Source organism: Heptranchias perlo, chromosome 7 (assembly GCF_035084215.1).
Source record: "Heptranchias perlo isolate sHepPer1 chromosome 7, sHepPer1.hap1, whole genome shotgun sequence".
Classification (NCBI taxonomy): domain Eukaryota; kingdom Metazoa; phylum Chordata; class Chondrichthyes; order Hexanchiformes; family Hexanchidae; genus Heptranchias; species Heptranchias perlo.
Window position 1 is genome coordinate 51,616,752 of NC_090331.1, and position 26,349 is coordinate 51,643,100.

General features: G+C 43.8%; 1 protein-coding gene across 2 annotated transcripts in view; it reads left to right on the top strand.

Moving 5' to 3' along the window:
* The first annotated feature begins 318 nt into the window (after positions 1 to 318).
* Positions 319 to 26,349, top strand: part of metap1d (methionyl aminopeptidase type 1D (mitochondrial)) — a 108,150-nt gene continuing 82,119 nt past the window's right edge. Inside the window, exon 1 of one of the 2 annotated variants that reach the window (XM_067987529.1) lies at positions 319 to 444. In XM_067987529.1, coding sequence (XP_067843630.1) covers positions 405 to 444 — 40 coding nt within the window. In that variant the 5' untranslated portion in view covers positions 319 to 404. The remainder of the gene's footprint in view (positions 445 to 26,349) is intronic. The other variant, XM_067987531.1, reaches the window with a different exon arrangement.

Here is a 26,349-nt window from a genome sequence, read left to right on the forward strand (position 1 = left end):
AAAGGGAGGGTTACGTCTCAACGTGTCCTATTTCTTTGATGACATTGAGTTCATTTCGACTGATCAATTCAAAGAAACCAATTAAATAATAATGTTATTGGCTGGGCCCATTATGAACTCCAGTACCCGCCAGTCGCGGAAAGCATCAAGTGTACCGCCAGTCACCGCGTTTCTCCGTGGCATTTATGATCCGTGAGAGTGAAATAACTTCCAACTCATGCATACTCGGGGTTGTCTTTAGCGACATATCAAAACAGGCACAAACCAAAATAAGCGTTGGTCAGTTGCAGCGAGTGACCCCCGAGGCCCGAGGCCCGGCGACGAGCTCCGGCCCCGGCAGCCCAGGTTCAGCGGCCCCGTCAGTCACCGAGAATGCTGGGATATCCGCTCGTGATCGCCGCAACATGGCGTCCGCTCCGCTCCTAAATATTCGCCTCACTGCAGGTAAGAAGGGGGAAGGGAGCAGCTCTGCTCCGCGCCCTTTCTCGGCTGTGCTAAGCCCGAGCCTGTAATGGATTAACCGCGAAACAAACTCGCCCATGGCTGCAGGTGAAGTCCTGCCCGGGAGGGTATCACCTGCGCCTGACACGGCTCGGCTCAGCTCCGCTGTGACTGGAGGGGCCGAGCTCTGGATCCCCAGCGCCCCCTTCCCTTCCCCTGCCGGGCCGCGGGCCTCGGTGTCACTCGCTAGAACTGACGAACGCTTATTTTGGTTCGGGTTTGTTATTCTGTCCTTGCCCCCCAGACCAACCCACTCCCGCTTTCTGGGTCATCTTCTGTGCACATGCGTAGAGAGTGTATCACATGGAGTACCATCCTTAACTGAATGGTGGGAGTCACGTTTCTAAAAAAAATATTTTGCAACTAAGTAATACAGCACTACTTTCTAAAGAGGTTAAAATAGTAATAAAATAAAGGAAAATTTACAATGGAATTTAAGGAGATTAAACTATTCAAGAGGCACGTAGGAAATAAATAATGTGGATTTATTTATGTGGGATGTGGCTGATGCTGGCAAGGTTGCACTTATTGCCTACCCCTCGCTGCCTTGAGGAGGTTTTGATGGGCCTTTGCCGTGAAGTATTGCAGTCCTTATGCTGATGATACTTGGTAGGGAATTCTGACCCAGTGATGATGATAAAGATAGTAAATGTCCAAGTCTGAGTGTTGTCACTTGGAGGTGATAGTGTACCCATGATCTTGTTGCCTCTGCATGTCTTGGTGGTAGAGGTTGCAGATGGGAAGGTACTTTTGAAGCAAGCTTGGTATGTTGCTGCAGTGCATCTTGTTGATTGTGGCTGCAGTATGTACTATGTGCTTATGGTGGAGGGGATAGATAATGAGTTCATTACGTGTGTTGATCCAGCACACTGCTCTGTCCTGAATGGTGCTGAGCTTCTTGTGTTATTGTGGGTGTATTTATCTAGCTGAGTTCCAACCATGCAGTGTGTGTTATCTGCCACTTGCTAGCCCAAGGCTTCAGGTTGTCCAGATCCTGCTGTATGTCGACATGAGCTTTTCATTATTGAAGAATTTGTGAATGGAGCTAAAGACTCGAACCATTAGTGAACTTCTTATCTCTCCTTATGATGGAGAGAAGGTCACTGCTGAAGCAGCTGAGATTGGGCTGAGAATGTTGCCTGTAGAATTTTGCAACCATGTTCTGGAGCTGTGGTGATTGGCCTCCAATAACCACGGCCATCTTTTTGTGTCAGATATGACTCCAACCACTGGAGGTTTTCCCCTTGACCTCAGTTTTGCTAGGGCTCGTTGGTACCTTACTTGATATAATAATACCTTGATGTCAAGGGCAGTTGCTCTCATCTCCTGGCATTCAGCTCTTGTGTCCATGACTGAGTCAAGGCTGTGATGAGTTCTGGAGTCGAGTGGTTCTCGTGGAAATCAAACTGAGTTTTGGCAATTGAACTTTTGGTGATTAGTGACATCCATTCCTTCTTCCATCACTTTGCTGATGATTGGGAGGAGTCTGACAGCATGATAATTGGCTGGATTAGATTTGTCCTGCTTTTAGTGGCTAGGACATACCTGGACAATTTTTCACATTGTCGGGTAGACGCTGGTGTCAAAGCGGCACGGGAATAACTTGGCTAGGGGGATGGCTAGTTCCAATGCACAGGTCTTCACTACAGCCAGGATATTGTTAGTGTCCATAGCCTTTGTTGTGTGCAGTGCATTCAGCTGCTTGATGCCATGTGGAGTGAACCGACTTAGCTGGACACTAGCATCTATGATATTGGGGACCTTGGTAGGAGGCTGAATGGAGTGGTCCACTTCGCACTTTTGGCCGAAGATGCCTGCCAACATGTTAGCTGTGTCTATTGCACTCACGTGCTGGGCTTCAGCATATTTGAGATGGGGATTGCTAATGGAGCCTGTTCATCCTTTTAGTTGCCGGATTATTCACCACTGTTTTCAACTGAATGTGGTAGGGCTACAGAGCTTAGCTCTGATCCGTTAGCTGTGGGACTGCATGACTGTCTTTATAGCCTGCTGTTTTTGGTGTTTAGCATGCAGGTAGTCCGGTGTTGTAGTATCACTAGATTGGTGTCCAATTTTAAAGTATGCCTGATGCTTCTGGCATGCCCTTTTATAGCCTACATTGAACTTGGGTTGGCCTTCTAGCTTGATGGTGATGTAAGAGTGAGGGATGTATTGGGCCATGACATTACAGATTGTCGTGGTATACAGTTCAGCAGCTGCGTTTGGCCAACTGTGCTTCATGGATGCCCAGTTTCGGTCTGCCACGTCTGTGTGTTTTGTTACCTCCAGACTTGACTATTCTAATGCTCTCCTGGTTGGCCACCCATCTTTCACCCTCCATAAACTTGAGCTCATCCAAAACTCTCCTGCCCATAACTCGCACCAAATCCTGTTCACACGTTACCCATGTGCTTGCTGACCTATATTGGCTCCCGGTCCACCAATGCCTCGATTTTCAAATTTCTCATCCTCGTGTTCAAATTCCTCCATGACTTCACCCTTTCCTATCTCGGTAACCTCCTCCAACCCTCCGAGAACTCTGCGTTCCTCCAACTCTGGTCTCTGGTGCATTCCCCACTTCCTTCACCCCACTGTTGACAGCCATGCCTTCAGCTGTCTAGACCCTAAAATTTGGAATATCCTCCCTAAACCTCGCCTTTAAGACACTCCTTGAAACATACTTATTTCACCTGTCCTAATACCTCCTTATGTGGCTCAGTGTCAAATTTTGTCTGATAATGCTCCTGTGAAGCACCGTGGGACGTTTTCCTATGTTAACGGTGCTTTATAAATACAAGTTGTGTGTAGTCTGTCCCACTCAGCATAGCAGTAGTGCCACATTACACAATTAATTTGAAGACAAGATGTTGACTTCACGAGGATTATGTGGTGGTCACTCCGATCATGGACAGGTGTGCCTGCAATAGGTAGGTTGGTAAGCACAAGGTCAAGTAAGTTCCTCCCTCATGCTGGTTCCTTTACCACCTGACGCAGGCATAGTTTAGTAGCTTTAGGACTCGGTTAGTAGTGGTATTGCAGAGCCATTCTTTGTGGTGGACTTTGAAGTCCCCCACCCAGAGTGCTTTGTCCAAGTGGTGTTTAACATGGAACACTGATTCGTCAGTTGAGGAGGGGACGGTAGGTGGTGATCAGCAGGTTTCCTCAGTATTGTTTGACTTGAAGTCATGAGACTTCAGAGGAATCAATGTTGAGAGCAAGACACTCAGGAGATGGAGGAGTCTGTTAGATATTAGTCTAAGAGTACAATTCGTCAGGATGTTGTTTGAATAGTCTGTGGGACAGCTCTCTCAACTTGGACATTAGTCCTCCAGATGTTAGTGAGGAGGAATTTTCAGGATCATCTGGGCTGGAATTGCCTGAGCCTTGTCTTGATCTGATGCCCGGGTTGTTGCCAATAGATCTGTCCAGTATTCCTCTTATGATTCTGTTCTTTGATTATTTTTGCTGCATTATATTAGTGAACCAGTGGGTTTTTACATGTATGAAGGGGTAAACAGTTTCTTTAAAACTTCAGCAATTCTGGATTGTAGATATAACGAATAAAAGTAGTTCTCTGAAAATCAGTAATGTTATCACAAGGCTGAGCAATGCAGCCCATCGTATAAACTACCTTAAATGAAGGGTTGTATCCAATTTGAATTTTGAATGCTTGTAGGAATGCATGTAATGATGTTCATACATGACTTGTAGGAGAGTATTGCAAGAAGTACTATATCATTGCTAATGTCAAGCTATGTAACCAAATCTAAGCGAGGTAAGCAACAAAGAAGATCCTCCCAATAGCTCAATTGGTAAAAGCAACATATAACTGAGTCATACAGGCAGATAGTATGTGTGCAGTTAGCTGATCACTGTGGGGTAGCAGTAGTGCTCCAACCGGCCAAAGTACTTGACTAGGGAGGGGAATATCAGTCATTATTGCTGTTCAGTGACTCCTGCTGGAAAGTTTACATGGGTAGATGTCAGGTAACTTGATTAGAATTGGCTGGTAATGCCCCTCGCTATGCTTGAATAGCCTCCCAACACTCAATATGAACACTTCCATGGGGTAAGAAAATTGGCAAAAAAGACTACAAAAAACAGCATTCAAAGAGATTCAAATCAATTATGAGGATGTGCTAATGCAGAAATATCCAACTATTTTGTCTTCATGAGTCACATAGACGTGTGGCATGGAACGTCAATGTCCACATATACACTTCAAATCCTTGTTCTCATTAATTTGCATATATATAAAGTTGCTGATCTTAACCAAAGAGGAAACAGCTGAGACAGCCCCTTTCCAAACTTCCAGACCCACAAAATTCAAACTGCACAAATCAAAAAAAAAAGTGCAAGTGCAAGTGCAAATGAGACTTAATTGCCAGGGCTTGGGCTGCGTGTGGCCTGTGCTAAGGAACGGCAGATGAATTCTTGTGTAGATAAATCAAAGGTAATGTTTATTGGAATATGATCAAAGGGTGTTATTTTTAAGTTAAGATAGAGAAGGAAAAGGATCTCTGTGTAATTAATTGTTCACTGAAAGTTTCTAGTCAATGTGAAGATATTATAAACAAAACTAATCATATACTAGGATAAATTTCAAGGGTGTTTAACCACAAGTCAAATAGTTATTCTTGCCAATGACCCATATAAGGTGAGGTCACATTTGGAATATTCCGTACCCTACCTTCATAAGGATATGATGTGGAGATGCCGGTGATGGACTGGGGTTGACAATTGTAAACAATTTTACAACACCAAGTTATAGTCCAACAAATTTATTTTTAATTCCACAAGCTTTCGGAGCCTCCGAAAGCTTGTGGAATTAAAAATAAATTTGTTGGACTATAACTTGGTGTTGTAAAATTGTTTACAATTCATAAGGATAGTAATACATTGAAGAGGGTTCAGAGAAGTTTGGAGTTCAGGGGCCCGATATTAGGAGGGAGGCGGGTTGGCAGCGGGGGGTTGACTGGGCGCGTGCGTAACACACCCAGTGAACTCGGGGTGCTCCACACGCAATCGCAGCCTAATTGAAGGCACTTACCATGGCTTCAGGGTTTCCTGTTCCGGACCTGCACAGCGGGCGCACTGCGCACCCGCATCACATGCTGTCAGCAGGAGGAGCCCTATTTAAAGGGGCAGTCCTCCAATGCTCCTCCTGCAGCAAAGAACCAATTTTGGAGTATGAAGCAGGCCAGAGGCATAGCTGCTCCAAGGTTCTCAGACTCCTCACTCCAGGTGCTGCTCGATGGGGGGAGGAGGGAATTTTTTTTTCCATCGGATGGGAGGAGGTGGCCTCCCTCCGCCACCAAGACCACCTGGCTGGAGGTGGCTGAGGAGGTCAGTAGCAGCGGCAATGTGTGCAGAACCTGGGTCCAGTTCAGAAAGCGCTTTAATGACCTAACCAGGTCGGCCAAAGTGAGTATACTTACGGATTCTTCCACACTCTGTCTTCCACACCTCCACCACCACACAACTCCTTCTGCACTGCCACCACAACGCTCTCACATCACTCCTCACATCCACTCAACCATCGTCCTCACCTTGCCTGCACTTACTCACTGCCCCCAGTTCCCATTCTAACACTAGCACACAACCCAATCCTCATACAATCTCGTGGCTATGTCTCACACGCACCCGCCCATGCATCTCGCTCACGCTCACCCCCACCCACACCCATGCATGTAGCGGGTCACCATGCAACCATCACTCAATCACGCCTCTGTGTTTTGCCTTGTTAGGAGAAGAGACGCCAGAATGCCCGGGAGAGGGCAAGGACCGGAGGGGCCCGCCACACCAGGTGGTCTTAACAGACGCAGAGCAGCAGGCACTAGAAATAAGCCGGACACTGGAATGCCTGTCCGTGTCAGACGCCGAGACTTAGACTGCACAAGCGGTTGGTGACAGAAATCTAACACTCAGCACTCATGATAGCGAATGATCTTAACATCACTTGGCATCTGTAGCACCTCGACATCTGTCCATATACTTAATATTGCTTTCTGTTCTCTTGCAGGGCCATCTGCGAGCGCCGTGACTGCGGAGGGCAATTCCTCAGAGGACCTGCCGGCCTCTGAGGGTGCATCGTCACATCTGAGCCAGCCATCCACCAGCGCAGATCCACACACCTCAGTGGGTCCCCGTCCTCACTTAGTTGGGCTTACACATGGTGAGTCACCACGCACATGTGAGCATGAGCAGACCCTGGAGGCAGGGGCAGCCGTGGAGATTCTGCGTCAGTGGGAGCACTCTTCTCCAGGCTCTGCTCAGCTGGACCCAGATGCTGAACCCTGGGGGCCAGCCATGAAAAGGAGAGTCATCGAGGGCCAGCAGCACATTACCGAGGTACTGGAACAGTTGCCACGTGCACTCTCCACAATCGCGCAAAGGACGGAGGAGTCCAACTCCTGCATGAGTGGAATGGTGACACAGGTACAGGAGGGTATCTCCGAGATAGTGTCACAGGGACGTGAAGGCATCCCTGAGATAGTGTCGCGGGGAGGTGCGGGAATGTCTGCGATGGAGGAAAGGCTAGCCTCCATCGAGCTTTAAGCACGGCTCAAAATGAGTCCATTCAGGCCCTGACAATGGCCGTTCGGATTCAGGGTGAGCAATATTCTGCTGCCTTAAAGAAGCTGACCGGTACCTTACAACTGGCCTTCCAAGGCTTCACACAAGTCCTCCAAACTGTCGTACAGCAGGATGGAAGGAGTGATGTGGGCCTGGGCCAGGAGAGGGATGATGGTGAAAGGGGACATGGAAGTGGGGACACCACTCGAAGCGCTCCCATGTCTCACCCGTTGCCCCCCTCTCAACCAGTACCCGCAATGCTGCCGCCTCTCTAGGTGGCCGAGTCTGCCCCTGCACAGGTGCAGGTGGAGCAGTCTTTGGAGAGGCCCTCACGGGCACCGAAACCCAGAGGGCGTAGGCCCAAAGCATCTCATCGGTCAGGGCATGGACAAGAGCAACCTGCCACTACCTCAGCTGAAGCCATGGGTAGCACCACGTAGGGGTTCCCGTAAACATAAGGCAAAGGTTTTGTGAGCACAAAGGGGATGCACAAGGGTGTAAGACCAAATGTCATGTTTTTGATTTACTTTTGTTTGTTTTGCAAAAAAAACATTAAAATTTGTTATCACCACTGCTGCCACGTCTTTGCAAATCTTGTCTGGTTTGTGCAATAATGCCCTTTCCTGAAGATCACCATGAAGACCCACACCTGATGCCACGCATTGTGTCACTGCAGAGTGGGTGTAGGTGTATTTGCAGGGCTCTTTTGTGCAGACGACTGAGAGACGCCAGCGATGTCCCCGGTGGCACCTTGGAAGGATGCGGAGGTGAAGTTGTTGAGGGCATTGGTGACTTTGACAGCGACGGGTATGTAGATGGTGCTCGGGCCAGCCGGGAGCAGCTCGGCATGAAGGAGGCTGCAGATGTCCACGACTACATGTCGAGTGACTCTGAGCCTCCGTGTGCACTGCTGCTCAGAGAGGTCCAGGAAGCTGAGCCTCGGTCTGTAGACGCTATGGCGAGGGTAGTGCCTTCTGTGACGCATCTCTCTCTGCGGTTGCCCTCCCTCTTGCTGTGCAGGTGGATGTGTCACAGCACTATGATGTGGAGCTCCACGTGTCAGAGGTGGCCGGCGAGGCTGGTGATGCTGTTCGTCCTCCGAGGAGGTCATGACTGCAGCTATGACGGCCCCCATCCGGAAGATGCACGTTTGAGGGGGTCCGCAAGGTAGGTAAATGTGGCTGCACACCTGGGTTGAGGTTGCAAGTTGGTGAATTTTAGTATTAGTTGGAGGGTGATGCAGGCCAGACTTTGCAGGAGGCCACTCTGTCACTTTGGACAATGAGTGAGGGTCTTTTTTTCTCCCCCCACCTGTCAAATGGACCTTTGCAGCTGCCACAGGCTGGTGGCTGCAACACGTCCATTTCAACTGGGAGTGTGTTCCCCCAGTACGGGAAACATGCTCAGTTGAACTGAAAATCCCACCCTCCTAAAATATCCTCCCAATCAGATCTCCTGTCGACCTGAAGTATCAAATTAATTGATTTAAATGGGATCCCGCCGGCTTTAATTGCCGGTGGGAGTCCCGCATGCGGGGGCTGCCCGCGCATCTAAGCGGGTCATTGGGGAACCTGGAAGTGGGTGGGTTGTAGCCGGGCTCCGGACCCGCCCCGGGACTCCCCAATTTTCAGAGCCCCCCACCACGAACGCACCTGCTCGGACATCCGAAAATCGAGCCCCAGGACTTTAAGTTGAGTGAAGAGACTGAGTTAAATTTCTTTTCATTGGAGAAATGAAAATTGAGGTGAGATGTGAACCAGGTCCTTAAAATACTGAGATGCATAGCTGAGGTAGATATAGCAGGCTATGTGACTTTGACTGAGGACATGGGACTAAAATGAATAAGTCTGATGTGAGATTAAAGATTTGAAAAAACTTTTTGTTTTCCCCCCACATAGTGGTAGATATAATCTCCACTTTTGTTCCCAGCAAGATACTTATCCAGTTCTTTCATGAAGGAGCCTTTGCTGGGAATGTAGCCACATAATAGAAGGGCAGGATGTGTTTAGATGAGCCTATTGCTATAAGGGTATCAGTAATTAAATATAAGTGTTATGGGGGCTCAGTACTGAAATATGAGCTATTGATATAGGAAGCCTTGTAATGAAATATGAGCCATGGTTATAGGGGGCTCAACATTGTTTTTTGAGTGTCTGTGTTGGTTCCCTGTCCAGCCATTTTATACCTCTAAAATGTAAACATTATAACATAAATTCACAAATTCAACAAATCATGAAATGTACTCATAAACTCATCCATGCCATTTTCCACTTCCTCCAACAACTGCCCCCCTCCCCTCCCCTCCCCACCCCAGCCCAAACTAAGGCATCCCCTCTCACCGCGGTCTCAACTTTTCCATATTCCTCTGTTCAGAGCTTCCATTCTTAAACAGTGAATCAAGAGCTGTTAAGATCCTGGTATTGGATTTGATTTTAAATATTCCCAGCCCAGTAAGAGTGAACCTGTGGGCAGCTTTAGAAAATTCAGAATTTCCTGGTTTACCAATCAGACCTGCTTGTTTTATTACCTTTATATAATTTTGCTTATTAACAATAAATGAACAAGGAGACAAAGATGTAACAAAAGTCCCACATCTACAACTGTTTGCTCTACCTTGCCATGCAGTGTTAACCCCAATCTTTTTGAACATCAAATGTTGGCAAGTATGGATAAATGATGATCATATCCTTAAAAGTATTATGAGATAAGACTCGCTAATTGAACAAAAAAATCAGAATGGTCCCAGATGATCCGCATTGTGTATCTAACATCAGTAGTAGGGAAAATGCTAGAGTCTATTATAAAGGATGTGATAACTAGACACTTGGAAAAATATCAACGGGATTAGACAAAGTCAACATGGATTTATGAAAGGGAAATCATGTTTGACAAACCTACTGGAGTTTTTTGAGGATGTAACTGGTAGAATAGATAAGGGAGAACCAGTAGATGTGGTGTATTTGGAGTTTCAGAAGTCCTTTGATAAAGTTCCACGTAAGAGATTAGTGTGCAAAATTAAAGCACATGGGATTGGGGGTAATATACTGGCATGGATTGAAAATTGGTTAACAGACAGGAAACAGAGTAGGAATAAATGGGTCTTTTTTGGGGTGGCAGGCGGTGACCAGTGGGGTACCGCAGGGATCAGTGATTGGGCCCCAGCTATTCACAATATATACCAATGATTTGGATGAGGGAACCAAATGTAATATTTCCAAGTTTGCTGACGACACAAAACTAGGTGGGATTGTGAGTTGTGAGGAGGATGCAAAGAGGCTTCAAGGTGATTTAGACAAGTTGAGTGAGTGGGCAAATACATGGCAAATGCAGTATAATGTGGATAAATGTGAAGTTATCCACTTCTGAAGGAAAAACAGAAAGGCAGTGTATTATTTAAATGGTGATAGATTGGGAAATGTTGATGTACAAAGGGACCTGGGTGTCCTTGTACACCAGTCACTGAAAGCAAACATGCAGGTGCAGCAAGCAGTTAGGAAGGCAAATGGTATGTTGGCCTTCATTGCAAGAGGATTTGAGTACAGGAGTAAAGATGTCTTACTGGAGTTACACAGGGTCTTGGTGAGACCACACCTGGAGTATTGTGTGCAGTTTTAGTCTCCTTACCTAAGAGAGGATATACTTGCCATAGAGGGAGTGCAGCAAAAGTTCACCAGACTGATTCCTGAGATGGCAGGACTGTGGTATGAGGAGAGATTGGGTCGACTAGGCCTGTATTCACTTGAGTTTAGAAGAATGAGAGGGGATCTCATTGAAACATATAAAATTCTGACAGGGCTAGACAGACTGGATGCAGGGAGGATGTTTCCCCTGGCTGGGGGGTCCAGAACGAGGGGTCACAATCTCAGGATATGGGGTAGGACATTTAGGACTGAGATGAGGAGAAATTTCTTCACTCAGAGGGTGGTGAACCTGTGGAATTCTCTACCACAGAAGGCTGTGGAGCCCAAGTCACTGAATATATTTAAGAAGGAGCTAGATAGATTTCTGGACACAAAAGGCATCAAGGGATATGGGGAGAGAGCGGGAATATGGTGTTGATAGGTATGATCATATTGAATGGCGGAGCAGGCTCGAATGGCCTAATCCTGCTCCTATTTTCTATATTTCTATAAATTATAATGTCAACCAATGCAGAGCTGCAAAATCATTGGAACCAAACAGAAGTCAGCCAGCCTGAAGAACCCTTCTCTCCTGGAAAGGTGATTGTGGAATTTATTAAGTTCACTCAGAAATATCGTCAGATGGCATTACTTTTTCTTCCTGTTGTGACAATGCCTTGTTTTGGTAGAAAGGGGATATTAAAAGTTGTTCAGATGATTGCAAATGTGCCTTGGGTTCAAATCATTGTTGAAAGCGAACTGTTGATAGCCACAGAAAGACTATAACCTGCACTTTTTTTTTTAACAACTTAGTCTGAAATGTTAGGATTGCTGATGCCATTTACTATTTTGTATTGAATTCACATTCGGAGTTGTCATTTTATACTATTTGATCATAGAATGGCCTAATTCTCCGTTCAAGCTATAAATAAAATCTGGTTTGTACCATATAATGCAGTATGACAGAATGAAAACTATATCAGCTGGTTCACTAAGAAAAACAGGAAATATAAATAATTTCTCACAGCCCTTAACCAACAAGACCATTGTTTTAAGTTAGCTAGTGTAAAGGTAAAATTATCAACTCTTGGTGATATAGTGGATTTTGTGCTGTAAGATTTCTTTTGAGGGGGGGGGGGGGGGGGTGATTTTTTTTTTCTGGTCATTTAAGTTGAGTAATATTAACAGTTTTCGGTTCTGGGCATCCAGGCAGACTTTCAGCTCTTCACTATGAATGGATGGAAAAAAATCTAGCCCCAATGTTAGCATCAAGCATTCCCAATGCAGATATAACACAGATGGATGCAGATTAAAGAAAAAGAAAGAAAGAACTTGCATTTATATTGCGCTTTTCACAACATCAGGAAGCTCCCTGTAGTTAGCAGAACTGCAGAAGAACAGCCCCTACGGTACGTTTATCTGTAGTGACGTTTTTCATTTTCGATCCCATTCATATGAGTGAGATTGCCTATTAGTGCCAGGTTCGAAATACAAAGTATAAGAATAAGGGAAATGGTTGTCGTAATGTAAATGTCTGGACCCAGTGCATGTAGTCTGAACTAAATAAATACTCAAGTTGAAAGCCATTTACATCACGGCACTGCTGCCACAGTTGAGCTTGCTGTTAGCAGCAGTGTTGTATATCTCTTGCTTGTGATCTTTCATACCGAATCTCTGTGTGAATGCCTCTCACCCATTGTGTGAAAACCTAGCTCTCTGTGTTTTGTCTTGGTTTTTGTGTATCGATCTCGAAATTTGTATGTGTCTCGCATTCTGCTTTCCTCACCCTGTGAATGAGATTCCCAACCTCTCTTTCTGCCTCATGCAGTGTTCTGACTCACTGTCTCTCATACCCTGTGTATTTTTCCTTTGTGTGTAAATATATTTTTGTCTCAGTATATATTCTTTTTTCTCACTATTGTCTTTCTTTTGTTATGTCTATGTGCTTTTGTATGTCTGCTAACTTTCACCTTCTGTGTACTTCTCACTCTTGTATCTTTTTCTCAGTAATTCTCTGTGACTACTGTTCTTCATTCTCTCCTAATACCTGTGTTTGTCTCATTCTATTGGTCTATCCCTATCCTTATCCCTATATGTTCCTTTCTCTGTAATTCTATATTATTACAGGTTTATGTTTCCAGGTTTTTGTGCATCTGACTTCAGTTGCACGCCTTCACCATTGCCTCAGTATATGTCAAAAAGCAACCATCTGTCTTATGAGGTTACAGCAACAACACTGATGCATGTGCATTAAATCTATCTTGTAATTGTGATGCTATTTCTTCCACTGTTCTGTTCTACATAGAATTCAAATGTTACCTTTTTTTTTAAAAAGAAAAGCATTTGAATCAAATAACTGGTATAATAATTACCAGGCTTTTGTTTTGTGTTACTTTATAGCAAAGTAAGTTTTTAAGCAAATTGTTTGAAAGTCATTCTCCACTATTGCACTGATATACAGAGACAGCTTATCACTCAGCCCTTTCAAGTCTTACTGAAATAATAGCACACAAAATAGTATTCAACATGATGAATAAGTTGTAAACATTAATTCAGAGTACAATTAATATATACTGAATCACGTTAAAGAAAAATTCAGCGTAAATCCCAAAACGTGTCAGATGTGTAAGTGCTGTAAAATTAGTGCAGTTCCGAAATTCCAGATTTGAAATTCAGTATATGCTCAGCAGATAACACTGGAGTACCATTATAATCAAGTGTAAGTTAGTACCCTGTGGAGGGATGAACTCTTAGGTTGGCCAGAGTAGGTCTGTGTAATACAATTACTATCGTCAAATATACAGCATATAAAAAGCCAGAGAGTTGATAATTATTCACAATCAAGGTACAAAATACCTGAGGTGGTCTTGGTTAAGCATCTGCTATTAAATCTTCACATTCATTCTTGCTTATATGTACAATGGCTATGTTTGCTTCAGAGGTAGTGAGTTCTCATTATTTTTATTTTTCTCTCAATTTATGCCCCTGTCTCCCTGTTTATGCCACAGTCTCTCTAATGTCTTCTTTTTATTACAGGGTTTCCATCAACAGGTAATCTGCTGTTGAAAGCAAACCCATAATTTGGGAGACCAAATGCTTTTGCCTTTGAGGTACCTAACTCTTTCTCTCTCCTCCCTCCTCCTCTCTCCCCCCCCCCCCCAAATACTCCCAGCTGTGGAGCTTGCTGGGTGCCTCCAACATAAAGTTGCTTCTGCAGCATAGCTAAAAAGATTATTTTGGGCGTACTTGGGTGGGTCAGCCATTGTTGGTTAGAATTTAAGACATATGTACTATTGAGACTGAATTAACTTTTTTTTATTTTGAGAATAGGCACTCTCAACTTAGGGTGTTTTCTACCCTTCCTCTTTCTTTGTGCAATGCACTGTCCTGCTCAAAAGACAGGTGAGAAACCTGCTGCAGATCCTCTGGGAGTACTGCTGGGAAACTGGCTAAAAGATGTGCAAGAAGAACGAGGGAGATTCTCTTTGATCTTCCTTCCTTCGGGGAAGGAGTTGGCCACTGTTCAACACCAGCCTCTGGAAACACAATTGAACTTGATAGGTCATCATGTGGCGGATCATAGTGGGCATCAACCTGAGTCCTACCATCCATGGTGCTGAGCATTGGGTTCCAAGCAGCTATGCCATTGTGCCTGAATTATTGGAACTTATTTCCGTGGTGTCTCTTTATTTTTATTAACAAAATCAATACCCTATGGTACAGTATGTGGTACTCGTAGTACTGTTTCATCAAGCGTCGGTTCTGTTTTTCTTGCGGTATATAAATTGTAGATTACATAAAATGGCAGAAATCAAAGCTACCCACATCTCTGTTCCTTATTCTACAGCCTTTAGTTGATCTCTTTATAAAAGTTATTAAAACATCCAGAAAAATAAGTTTAAGAAATTATTTTAGATTTGGGTTTTAGATTTTCATTGATAGTGATTCCTAATAGGAACATATGCGCAGCAGGCCAATTAACCCCTTGAGCTTGTTCCGCCATTCAATTAGATCACTGCATTTACCTGCCTTGGTTCCATATCTCGTAATACCCTTACCTAACAAAAATCTATCAATCTCAGTTTTGAAAAAAAACAGCATTTTGGGGGAGAGTTTTCCAGATTTCCACTACCCTCTGTGAAGTGCTTCCTAACATCGCCCCTAAATGGCTTAGTTCTAATATTAAGGTTATGCCCCCTTGTTCTGGACACTCCCACCGGAGGAAATACTCTCTATGTATCCTATCAAATCCTTTAATCAACATAAATATCTCCATTAGCTAACCTCTTAGCTTTATATTCCTTTAAGTAGAGAAAATTATGTGTTGTGTTCCCAATGTTAGCTGGATTGTCAGTGGAAGGGACTGAATGGAGGTGAAATGCTTCCCCACTGGGTGAAAGGAAAAGTAATGGACAAGTCAACTTGGGCAGGTCTGTGCACTTTCTAGTAATTGTCTTAAGTCATTGGCAGGAGCTTGGAAACAAATCACCTGCTGAGCCTCTTGGTTGGGAAATATGGCATGCTATGAGGAGAGGGATAAAATGCAAAGATAATTTAAAATTCCTAGCAGATTTGTGCTCTTTCCCTCCCTTGATACACATACAGTTTTCTGCCATTTTCTTGTTTTTCCCACCAACTTGAAGGATGAATGAAATAAATTAGAGACTGCTTTACAGCTATGCTGTTAACACTGCTTTGAGAGTTTGGTGTTAGCAGACATACCCATCTAAAGATAGATATGGCAAGTTGGCAGTGCCATTAAATAGTGACTAGGTTGATAATATTTACTATACATGTGGTAAGCAGGAGTTTTAGCTTTTCAAAGCTTAAACATGTGACCAGAGAAGTTCAAAGTGAGTAGCTTTTTTCTTTACTACGAGGCAACAGGTGGCATTTATTACATGGTTACATGGATTGCACATTTCTCTGTAAAGTGAATTAAGTCAATACTGGCCTCAGGAACAAAGTAGAAGCCTTGAAGATTACTGAAAGGCATTTACCTTGTTCCAGGATGCATTATGGTACAATATCGCATATAACAGCAGTAATATACTTTTACATCTGAAGCTTGATTTGTAGATGATGCAATTTATAAGGAAAGAATTGACATTTAAATAGTATATGAAGATACTTAAAATCTCAGTTATCGGCATTGGTCCTAAAGCAACAGTTTAAAATGCTAATTAATAATCATTTATTTCAAACTATTATCTATTCTTGGATAGGAAAAAAAAATATGCACCTGAGTAAGATTCTTCTCAACAGTGTGGTCTTGTTTGTACATCACATTTTTAATTTTATTGTAATGTATTTCACATCTCTGCACATTGGGCTGCCACAACGTTTTAATGTTCATTTTTAAGTTTTAGGTTACACCTTCCTGGCACGTTCTATGGCCACTACTGTTACCTAATGGCGCCTGCATTTCAACAAATTTAGACGAGCAGACTGCCTAGACCTTGTCCTGCCTGAACTCTAGTAACTGATTAAAATGATTCCTATGTTCAAGAATTGCAGTCCTTTAGTAACTGGATTCCCGGGAGAGTTGAAAGAGAGCTATGTTCAGGCCTTTGGTCTTTGGCTTATTATGTTCCATGCTACACTTCTTCTATTTCACATTACGCCCATAGGCTAGTGTATAAACGAAGGGGTAACATCATCAGTGTAACCTTTTGGCTTTGCAGAAATTGAGGTTAGAGGTATCATCAAGTGAAAGTAAAAGTGAATTGGTAAGTTTATAAACTGGACACGTGCAAGCAGCCAGCTTTGATGTTTACTAATTGTACCGCACCAAAAATATTTGACAGGCATCAGCTGATAAGCAAAAATGCTTTTGTTTGTGACATTATAATTAAGAGATTCCCTAGACATTTTATGATGGATATAACCATAAAAAGAATTAATGTAGCTAAGAGAAGGTATTATTGGTAGTTAATGGATGGCTGTTTTCATGGGCACATTGTTCACAGTTTAAATATTTCAGTTGTTATAAAGTAAATTATATAACAAAAAATATGCTTTTGTCAGAACAGTTCAACCATGTTTAATACATTTTGACCTTTATATACAAATCAGGGTCTGTATCACATATGTATTTGCAGCAAATGATTTTTGCAGTAATCAGTTACATCTTTATTTCTTTTTCCAGATATTTTCTTAAGCATAAGTTAGGAAGTTGTATTTTACAGTGCAGTTATGTGGAGCAAGGAAATAATAATGTTACTGTGGCGATTAAAGTCCCGAGTTACACGTAAGGGAACTTGTAAACAAAAGTCCCATGTTTTGTAGAAGAAAATAATTAATCCAGGAGAGTTTTAATGGACTTTTAAAAAGTTTCTTACTGGCATGGATACTCTTAAGTTGCATCTCCTATGTGGGTGGGTTGTGGGTGGTGGTGGTGAGACACCGACCCACACACCTGACTTAATGCTGGTAAGAACATTGATATTTAAAGAAATTGTTAAAATAATTGAGGGAGTACTTTGAAGAAAACTTAGTTCCCTTAGATTTTCCTTCCCCTTTAAGTCATTAAGCAACTTTCCAACTTGAAGGACCATTGTCATAATGAAAAAGTTTTGCCAAATTGTTTATTGTTTGCACATCACATGATGCAATATCATGAATCATATCAAAACGTGTTATCAGTTCACTGGTGTGTCATGTCAGTGTGAATAAAATGACCCATGTATCTTCTAGCTCTTTTTCCTCGCCAAACAAAATAAGGTTGACTAAACATTTTTCATAGAGAAAATGTTATGTATTAGTTATTTTTCTGACGTTTAATATTGATGTTGCATGCTTGTAAATTATCATGTATTTTTTTCCTGTCAGTTGCTACAGCTGACAGAACAAAGTGTACATGAGCAAAGTTTGATAAAGTTCCAATGAAAGGTACAAATATAGGGTTCATTTATACTGATTATTATTGAAAATAGTTTTAATTATTGAATTTTGAGTTTGTTTTTGCATCATTTCTATTTCTTTTAAGATGTAGGCCACTGATTAGTATTTAATTTGATTCTTCCAGGTCACAACAAATCTAACTAACCTCCACCATGCTGCTGCATGCATTAATTCCTGAGTAAATGATTGACATTGATTGAACCTTTTTCATGGAGTGCTTGTTATTTTTTGTCACAATGATGTATGCTGGTAGTGTTGAAAATGTAAATAACTTCTTCCTGTGTCACAATTTGATAAATTTTGAAAGCTAGACAGAAAAGAGCTTTTTGTTCAATGGAGGCCTATAAAATAAGGTCAAATATGTTTCATTGTTTTTTTTCATGAAATCTATGTTTCCAAAATTAAGTTGTATTAGTGCTTTAAAAATATTAATTTTATGTGACATCACCTAAATTAAATATAAGATATTTTATTGCATTTGATTACCTGATAGTTGTGGTTAGGAGCTTTTAATTGTTCAGTGTAAAGCATTCCAATTTCACCTTGAGTGCAGGTCAATCTTAAGACCACTCCAATATCATGCCCTTGAGTTTTAAAGATTGCTAATATTTAGGATTCTCCAACAACCATGAGTAGAAAAGAAATTTTTATGACACGCTGCTGGGCTGGATACTTCCATGAGTTTTCAACAATGAAGGACAGTTTTAGTTTTTTATATTACTAATGTAGTTATTTTGACTGATCCAATTATTCAAAGTATCCAGGTGCAATTTTTTGACCAATGGAAATGTTCAATTCAGAGGCAATACCAGAAAACATGATCCTCTCCCACTTCCACTGTTGATTTCTTCAAACTTAATTTTTTTCAGGTATATTGGAAAATAATGTGTGATTTTAAGACACAATACAGGATTTTTAATGGAAAAGAATTGAATTTCAGAATATTCCATGTACTTAACCACTACAGAGCTCAGGAGAAGGACTAGTAATTGTTTCAAAAGATAGACATAATTTTGCCAAAGGCCTTGCTTTATATATTTATCAAACTTTTTATTTAAGATGTTCCCTTTTTCTTAAAAAAAACACATCACCTGAATAACATTGAGGTAAGTACTTATAGTAACAGTAAGGATGTCAAAAGACAATAGAATTGCAAGAAAAAGGTGCATTAAAAATACCTGCATTGGGTAAATGAACTCTGACGCCTCAAAGTACTTCACAATCAATGAATTACTTTTGAAGTGTAAACACTGTTGCTATGTAAACAAATGTAACAGCCAATTTGCACACAGGAAGGTGCCATAAATAACTGAGTTGAATGAGCAGCTAATCTGTTTTTGGTGGTGCTACCTGAAGAGGGGAATGCTGGGAGGAATCCCTGCTGTTCAAATAGTGTTGAGATTTTGTACATCCACATGAACTGACATAACAACTTCAGCTGAACATGTCATTTAAAAGAAGCAGCTTTGACAATACAGCACTTCATCAGTATTGCACTGAAATGTTAGCCTATATTATGTACTCAAGTCCTCGAGTGGGGCTTGAACTCATAGCCTTACGACTCGGATGACACAGCGACTAGAGACTAATCATATACATTGATGAAGAAGCCAATGTGACTACTGGGGTTAAGCTTGCACAAGGTCCAGATTTTTCTTCAGCTAGAGAGACAAAAAAATTGCTCATCCAGCAGCAAAATTGGCTAACCAATAGTAAGACCAATCATGAGGGAATAAGGAAGAGATGGGGGGTGGGTAGAGAGTTGGTCATCCTAGTGTAAAGAGCCTTCAACTCCCCTATTTAGATCCTGAGAATGTATCTTGGGGCTAGGAGTGTTCTGCATATGTCTGTTATTAGCAGTAGTCTAGGAAATGTGGCCAAGTCTGGAGAGACTATAAGCTCGATTTTCGGACGTCCGAGCGGGTGCTTTTGGGGCGGGGGGGCAGCGAAAATTGGGGATTGCCGGGGCAGGTCTGGTGCCCGGTTCCAACCCGCCCACTTCCGGGTTCCCCAGTGACGCGCTTAGATGCGTGCACAGCCCCCGCATGCGGGACTCCCGCTGGCAATTAAAGCTGGCAGGATCCCACTTAAGGCAATTATTTTGATACTTCAGGTCATTAGCAGACCTGATTTGTAGGATATTTTAGGAGGGGTGGGATTTTCATCTAAACTGGGACTGGAAAACACTCCTAGTTGAAATGGACGTGTTGCAGCCACCAGCCTGTGGCAGCTGCAAACGTCCATTTCACAGGTGCGTGGGGAGACCCTCACTCATTGCAGGAGGCCACTCTGTCACTTTGGACAAAGTTTGGCCTGCACCACCCTCGTCCTAACACTAAAATTCACTAACTTGCAACCACAACCCTGGTGCGCAGACACATTTATCTACCTTGCGGACCCCCTCAAACGTACATCTTCCGGATGGGGGCTGCCATAGCTGCAGTCATGACCTCCTCGGAGGACGAACAGCATCACCGGCAACGCCGTCCAACTCTGACACGTGGAGCTCCACAACACAGTGCTGTGACACATCCACCTGCACAGCAGGAGGGAGGGCAACCGCAGAGAGAGATGTGTCGCAGAAGGCACTACCCTCGCCACAGGGTCTACAGACCAAGGCTCAGCTTCCTGGACCTCTCTGAGCAGCAGTGCACATGGAGGCTCAGAGTCACTCGACATGTAGTCGTGGACATCTGCAGCCTCCTTCATGCCGAGCTGCTCCCGGCTGGCCTGAGCACCATCTTCAAAGTCGTTGCTATCAAAGTCACCACTGCCCTCAACAACTTCTCCGCATCCTTCCAGGGTGCCACCGGGGACATCGCCGGCATCTCTGTCGTCTGCATAAAAGTGCCCTGCAAATACACCTACACCCACTCTGCAGTGACACAATGGGTGGCATCAGTTGTGGGTCTAGGTGGTGATCCTCAGGAAAGGGCATTATTGCACAAACCAGACAAGATTTGCAAAGACGTGGCAGTAGAGGTGATAATTTTTAATGATTTTTTGCATAACAAACAAAAGTAAATCAAAAACATGACATTTGGTCTTACACCCTTGTGCATCCCCTTTGTGCTCACAAAACCTTTGCCTTACGTTTACGGGAATTCCTATGTAGTGCTACCCCTGTGGCTTCAGCGGAGATAGTGGCAGGTTGCTCTTGTCCATGTCCTGACCGATGAGATGCTTTGCGCGGACACCCTCTGGGTTTCAGTGCCTGTGAGGGGCCCCTCCGAAGACTGCTCCACCTGCACCTGTGCGGGGGCAGACTCGGCCACCTGGAGAGGGGGCAGCATTATGGGTACTGGTCGAGAGGGGGTCAACGGGAGAGACATGAGAGCGCTTTGAGTGGCATTCCTACTTCCATGTCCCCTTTCACCATCATCCCTCTCCTGGCCCAGGCCTACATCACTCCTTCCACCCTACATCACTCCTTCCACCCTGCTGGATGACAGTTTGGAGGACTTGTGTAAAGCCTTAGAAGGCCAGTTGTAAGGTATCTGTCAGCCTGTTTAAGGCAGAATGTTGCTCACCCTGAATCTGAACAGCCGTTGTCCGGGCCTGAATGGACTCATTGTTGAGCCATGCTTGAAGCTCGATTGAAGGCTAGCTTTTCCTCCAGCGCAGACGTTCCCGCACCTACCCGCGACACCATCTCAGAGATGTCGTCACGTCCCTGTGACACTATCTCGGAGATACCCTCCTGTACCTGTGCCACCATTCCACTCCTGCAGGAGTTGGACTCCTCCATCCTTTGCGCGATTGTGGAGAGTGCGCATGGCAACTGTTCCAGTACCTCAGCAATGTGCTGCTAGCCCTCGATGACTCTCCTTTTCATGGCTGGCCCCCAGGGTTCAGCATCTGGGTCCAGCTGAGCAGAGCCTAGAGAAGAGTGCTCCCACCGACGCGGACTCTCCACGGCTGCCCCTGCCACCAGGGTCTGCTCGTGCTCACGTGCGTGGTGACTCACCATGTGCAAGCCCAACTAAGTGAGGACGGGGACCCACCGAGGTGTGTGTATCTGCGCTGGTGGATGGCTGGCTCAGATGTGACGATGCACCCTCAGAGACCGGCAGGTCCTCTGAGGAATCGCCCTCCGCAGTTACAGTGCTCGCAGATGGCCCTGCAAGAGATCAGAAAGCAATATTAAGCATGTGGACAGTTGTCGAGGTGCTGCAGATACAAGTGATGTTAAGATCATTCGCTATCATGAGTGCTGAGTGTTAGATTTCTGTCACCAACCGCTTGTGCAGTCCCAGTCTTGGCGTCTGACACGGACAGGCACGCCAACGTCCAGCTTATTTTGAGTGCCTCCTGCTCCGCATCTATTAAGACCACCTGGTGTGGCAGGCCCCCTCCAGTCCTTGCCCTCTCCCAGGCATTCTGGCATCTCTTCTACTATTGAGGCAAAACACAGAGGTGTGATTGAGTGATGGTTGCATGGTGACCCGCTGCATGCATTGGTGTGAGTGGGGGTGAGCGTGAGGGAGATGCATGGGAGGTGCGTGTGAGACATAGCCATGAGATTGTATGAGGGTTGGGTTGCGTGGTAGTGTTAGAATGGGAACTGGGGCAGTGAGTAAGTGCAGGCAAGATGAGGATGACAGTTGAGTGGATGTGAGGAGTGATGCGAGAGTGTTGTGGTGGCAGTGCAGAAGTAGTTGTGTGGTGGTGGTGATGTGGAAGACTGAGTGTTGGGGAATGCGTAAGTATACTCACTTTGGCTGACCTGGTTAGGTCATTAAATCACTTCCTGCACTGGACCCAGGTTCGGCACACATTGCCGCTGCTGGTGACCTCCTCAGCCACCTCCAGCCAGGCCTTCTTGGTGGCGGAGGGAGGACACCTCCTCCCATCTGATGGAAAAAAATTTTCCCTCCTCCTCGTCACCCCATCGAGCAGCACCTGGAGCGAGGATTCAGATTACCTTGGAGCAGCCTTACCTCTGGCCAGTTCCATGATCCAAAATTGGTTCTTTGCTGCAGGAGGAGCATTGGAGGACTGCCCCTTTAAATAGGGCTCCTCCTGCTGACAGCCTGTGATGCGGGTGCGAAGTGCGCCCGCTGTGCAGGTCTGGAACGGGAAACCCGGAAGCCATGGTGAGTGCCTTCAATTAGACTGCGATCACGTGTGGAGCACCCCGTATTCACAGGGTGCGTTAACCAGTCGACCCGCCCCCACCCCCCCCCCCACTGCTGCCAACCCCCCTCCTTCCTAATATCGAGCCCCATGTATTTTTTCCATTTGGGTTACCCATCTGAATCCAGTGAGATATAGATGGTAATCTCACCTGATGCCATCCTGTTGGTATCGATAGTTGGTGCAGGGTGTAATAACAAATGAATACGGCAATCTCTGCCAGAAGTCAAAAGGCAATCCACAGGCAACCCTAGTAAGCAGTAGCTTTATTGGTCAAAATCATTATATATTCTTAACAGCTAGAATATCCCCAATGTAAAAGAATATTAATGTGAAAATCTCCATATAATACTGACTGTGGTCAAGGAAAATCATCAAAAAAGAAGTGAAATAACAAGCTTTAGAAAACAATAATTCCTGGAGTGTCTATTGCTTATGTGTGAATTCAACAACAACAACTACTTGCATTTATATAGGGCCTTTTAACGTAGTAAAACGCCCCAAGGCACTTCACAGGAACATTATCAACCGAAATTTGACACCAAGCCACACAAGGGGATATTAGGACAGGTGACTAAAAGCTTGGTCAAAGGGGTAGGTTTTAAGGAGCGTCTTAAAGGTGGAGAGAGAGAGGTGGAGAGATTTAGGGAGGGAATTCCAGAACTTGGGGCCTAGGCAGCTGAAGGCACAGCCGCCAGTGGTGGAGCAATAAAAATTAGGGATGCGCAAGAGGCTAGAATTGGAGGAGAGCAGAGACCTTGGAGGGTTATAGGGCTGGAGGAGGTTACAGAGAAAGACTAGCCATTAAGTAAACACTGGCATGTGGAGAAAGGGAAAGGTTGGTCAAGAATAGTAAGCGGAGAGAGGCAATATATTAACATTGATGAAGCTCAAAGTTTTTATTAACAGACCTACAAGAAAGCACCACATAGTCTTGTGCAAACAGTTATTACCTTATCTTTTTATGTCATCTAGTTTGATCTGTTTTTATTTTTCATCCTTTTTCCAAAGCTTTTTTCATCTCTTAGGACATATTGTGCACCATTTCTGTGATTGAGAAAATGGATAGAACAACTTACTCACAGGAATCTATCTATGCTACTTTTGAGTTAGCTAATGTGAGGTGTGTTGAACTTATTATCTTTTAGATCCCTCCCTTTCTTACTTCTTAAGACAGCCTGTCTGAGAATGAGAATTCTGGATATGGAGGCTTGTGGGAAAGACTCATCCTTTGTTACCCTGGAAGCCAAGCTCAATCACAGAATTGTCAAATTTGCCAGTAACATTAAAATAGGAAGAAGAGTAAAGACATTGGGGGCAATTTTAACCTTTATTGCCGAGCGAAAAACAGGTGATAGTGAATCGGGAGCCTGTTTTACACCTTGCTTAATTTTCTTTTCCTTTGACTGACAATTGGGAGAGGTGTAAAACAGGCTGCCTATTCGTTATCACATGTTTTTCGCCCAGTGATAAAAGTTAAAATTACCTCCATTGGGTGCAGTTAGATTTGCTGAAGGAATTTAGTTTTCAACTGGGCAGACAAGTCTAAATGAAATCTAACACTGGCAAATGCAAAGTATTATATATTGTAGAGAAAAGTGTGCGTGGTAAATATACACAAGGAATGGAATAAAATTGAGACAGGGAGTAATAATGGATTTGTCACTTTCATTGTCTAGATAATGTAGCAAAAAAAAACAGGATTTGTGGATATCCAGGAAGTGGAGCACAGTCTACAGAGGTTATGCTAAACTTTACAATGCACTCCTCAGTTCACACGTGTTCATTTCTGGTCACTATGCTACAAAAAAGTGCATGCATTGGAGAGAGTACTAAAGAGAGCAGTAAAAGTGATTTGAAAAGTAAAGAGGATGAGCTGTAAGGGAAGATTGATTGCAATTTAGGGAGAAGGCTAAAGGGGGGTATCTTATTGAGGTACATCAATCTTAAAAAAAAAAATCTGTGTTTACAATACTGTATGTTTGTAACATGTAGTGAACCTGTAATGCAAGGTTAGTGCAAGGTGTCATGTATTTAATCTGGACCAATCTAATAATAACATTATTCCATGCTAACCACTTGACATCATAGGAACAGGAGTAGGCCATTCAGCCCCTTGTGCCTGCTCCGCCATTTGATAAGATCATGGCTGATCTGTGATCTAACTCCATATACCTGCCTTTGGCCCATATCCCTTAATACCTTTGGTTGCCAAAAAGCTATCTAGCTCAGATTTAAATTTAGCAATTGAGCTAGTATCAATTGCCGTTTGCGGAAGAGAGTTCCAAACTTCTACCACCCTTTGTGTGTAGAAATGCTTTCTAATCTCACTCCTGAAAGGTCTGACTCTAATTTTTAGACTGTGCCCCCTACTCCTAGAATCCCCAACCACGGAAATAGTTTCTCTCTCTATCCACCCTATCTGTTCCCCTTAATATCTTATAAACTTCGATCAGATCACCCCTTAACCTTCTAAACTCTGGAAAATACAACCCCAATTTGTGTAATCTCTCCTTGTAACTTAACCCTTGAAGTCCGGGTATCATTCTAGTAAACCTACGCTGCACTCCCTCCAAGGCCAATATGTCCTTCCGAAGGTGCGGTGCCCAGAACTGCTCACAGTACTCCAGGTGCGGTCTAATCAGGGTTTAGTATAGCTGCAGCATAACTTCTGCCCCCTTGTACTCTAGTCCTCTAGATATAAAGGCCAGCATTCCATTAGCCTTCTTGATTATTTTCTGCACCTGTTCATGACACTTCAATGATCTATGTACCTGAACCCCTAAGTCCCTTTGGACATCCACTGTTTTTAACTTTTTACCATTTAGAAAGTACCCTGTTCTGTCCTTTTATGATCAAAAGTGGATGACCTCACATTTGCCCCCATTAAGACCACAATGCCTTTCTTACACGCTTGTCTAATCTCTGCATTTATACAATCTAGCACTTCAGAGCTGCTGCCAGGGCTCCTATACACAACTCCCACTATAGTCTTAGATCCTTTCCTATTTCTCAATTCAACCCATAAGGTCTCTGTTGGCTGCTTACCTCTTGTTATATCCTCCTTTATCATTGAAGTGATTTCATCTCTAATCACTAAGGCTACTCCTCCCCCTCTTCCATTTTCCCTATCTCTCCTGTAGACCTTATAACCTGGTATATTTAGTTCCCAATCCTGACCATCCTGCAGCCATGTCTCAGTAATAGCCATCATGTCATACCCTCCAATTTGAATTTGAACCTGTAGTTCATTTAATTTATTCCTTATACTCTGTGCATTTGTATATAGAACTCTTAGTTGGGCCACACGCTAGCCTGACCTTCAGCTTTGATGCTGGGTTAATCGCCTTACACCTTCTAGTTTTCACTTCATCTGTCGTGCCTAAAGTACACATTCTTTCTGCTGCTCTACGCTTTTCCCTTTCACTTGTTCTTGAACAACTGTTTGTACTATTTGTATTGTAAATTTCCCCTGGGTCTTCCCCTCTCTTGCTGCTCTCAACTTTACTCCGTTCTGACTCCCCACTCAGGTTCACATCCCCCTGCCACTCTAGTTTAAACCTTCCCCAACAGCACTAGCAAACACCCCCGCGAGGACTTTGGTCCCAGTCCT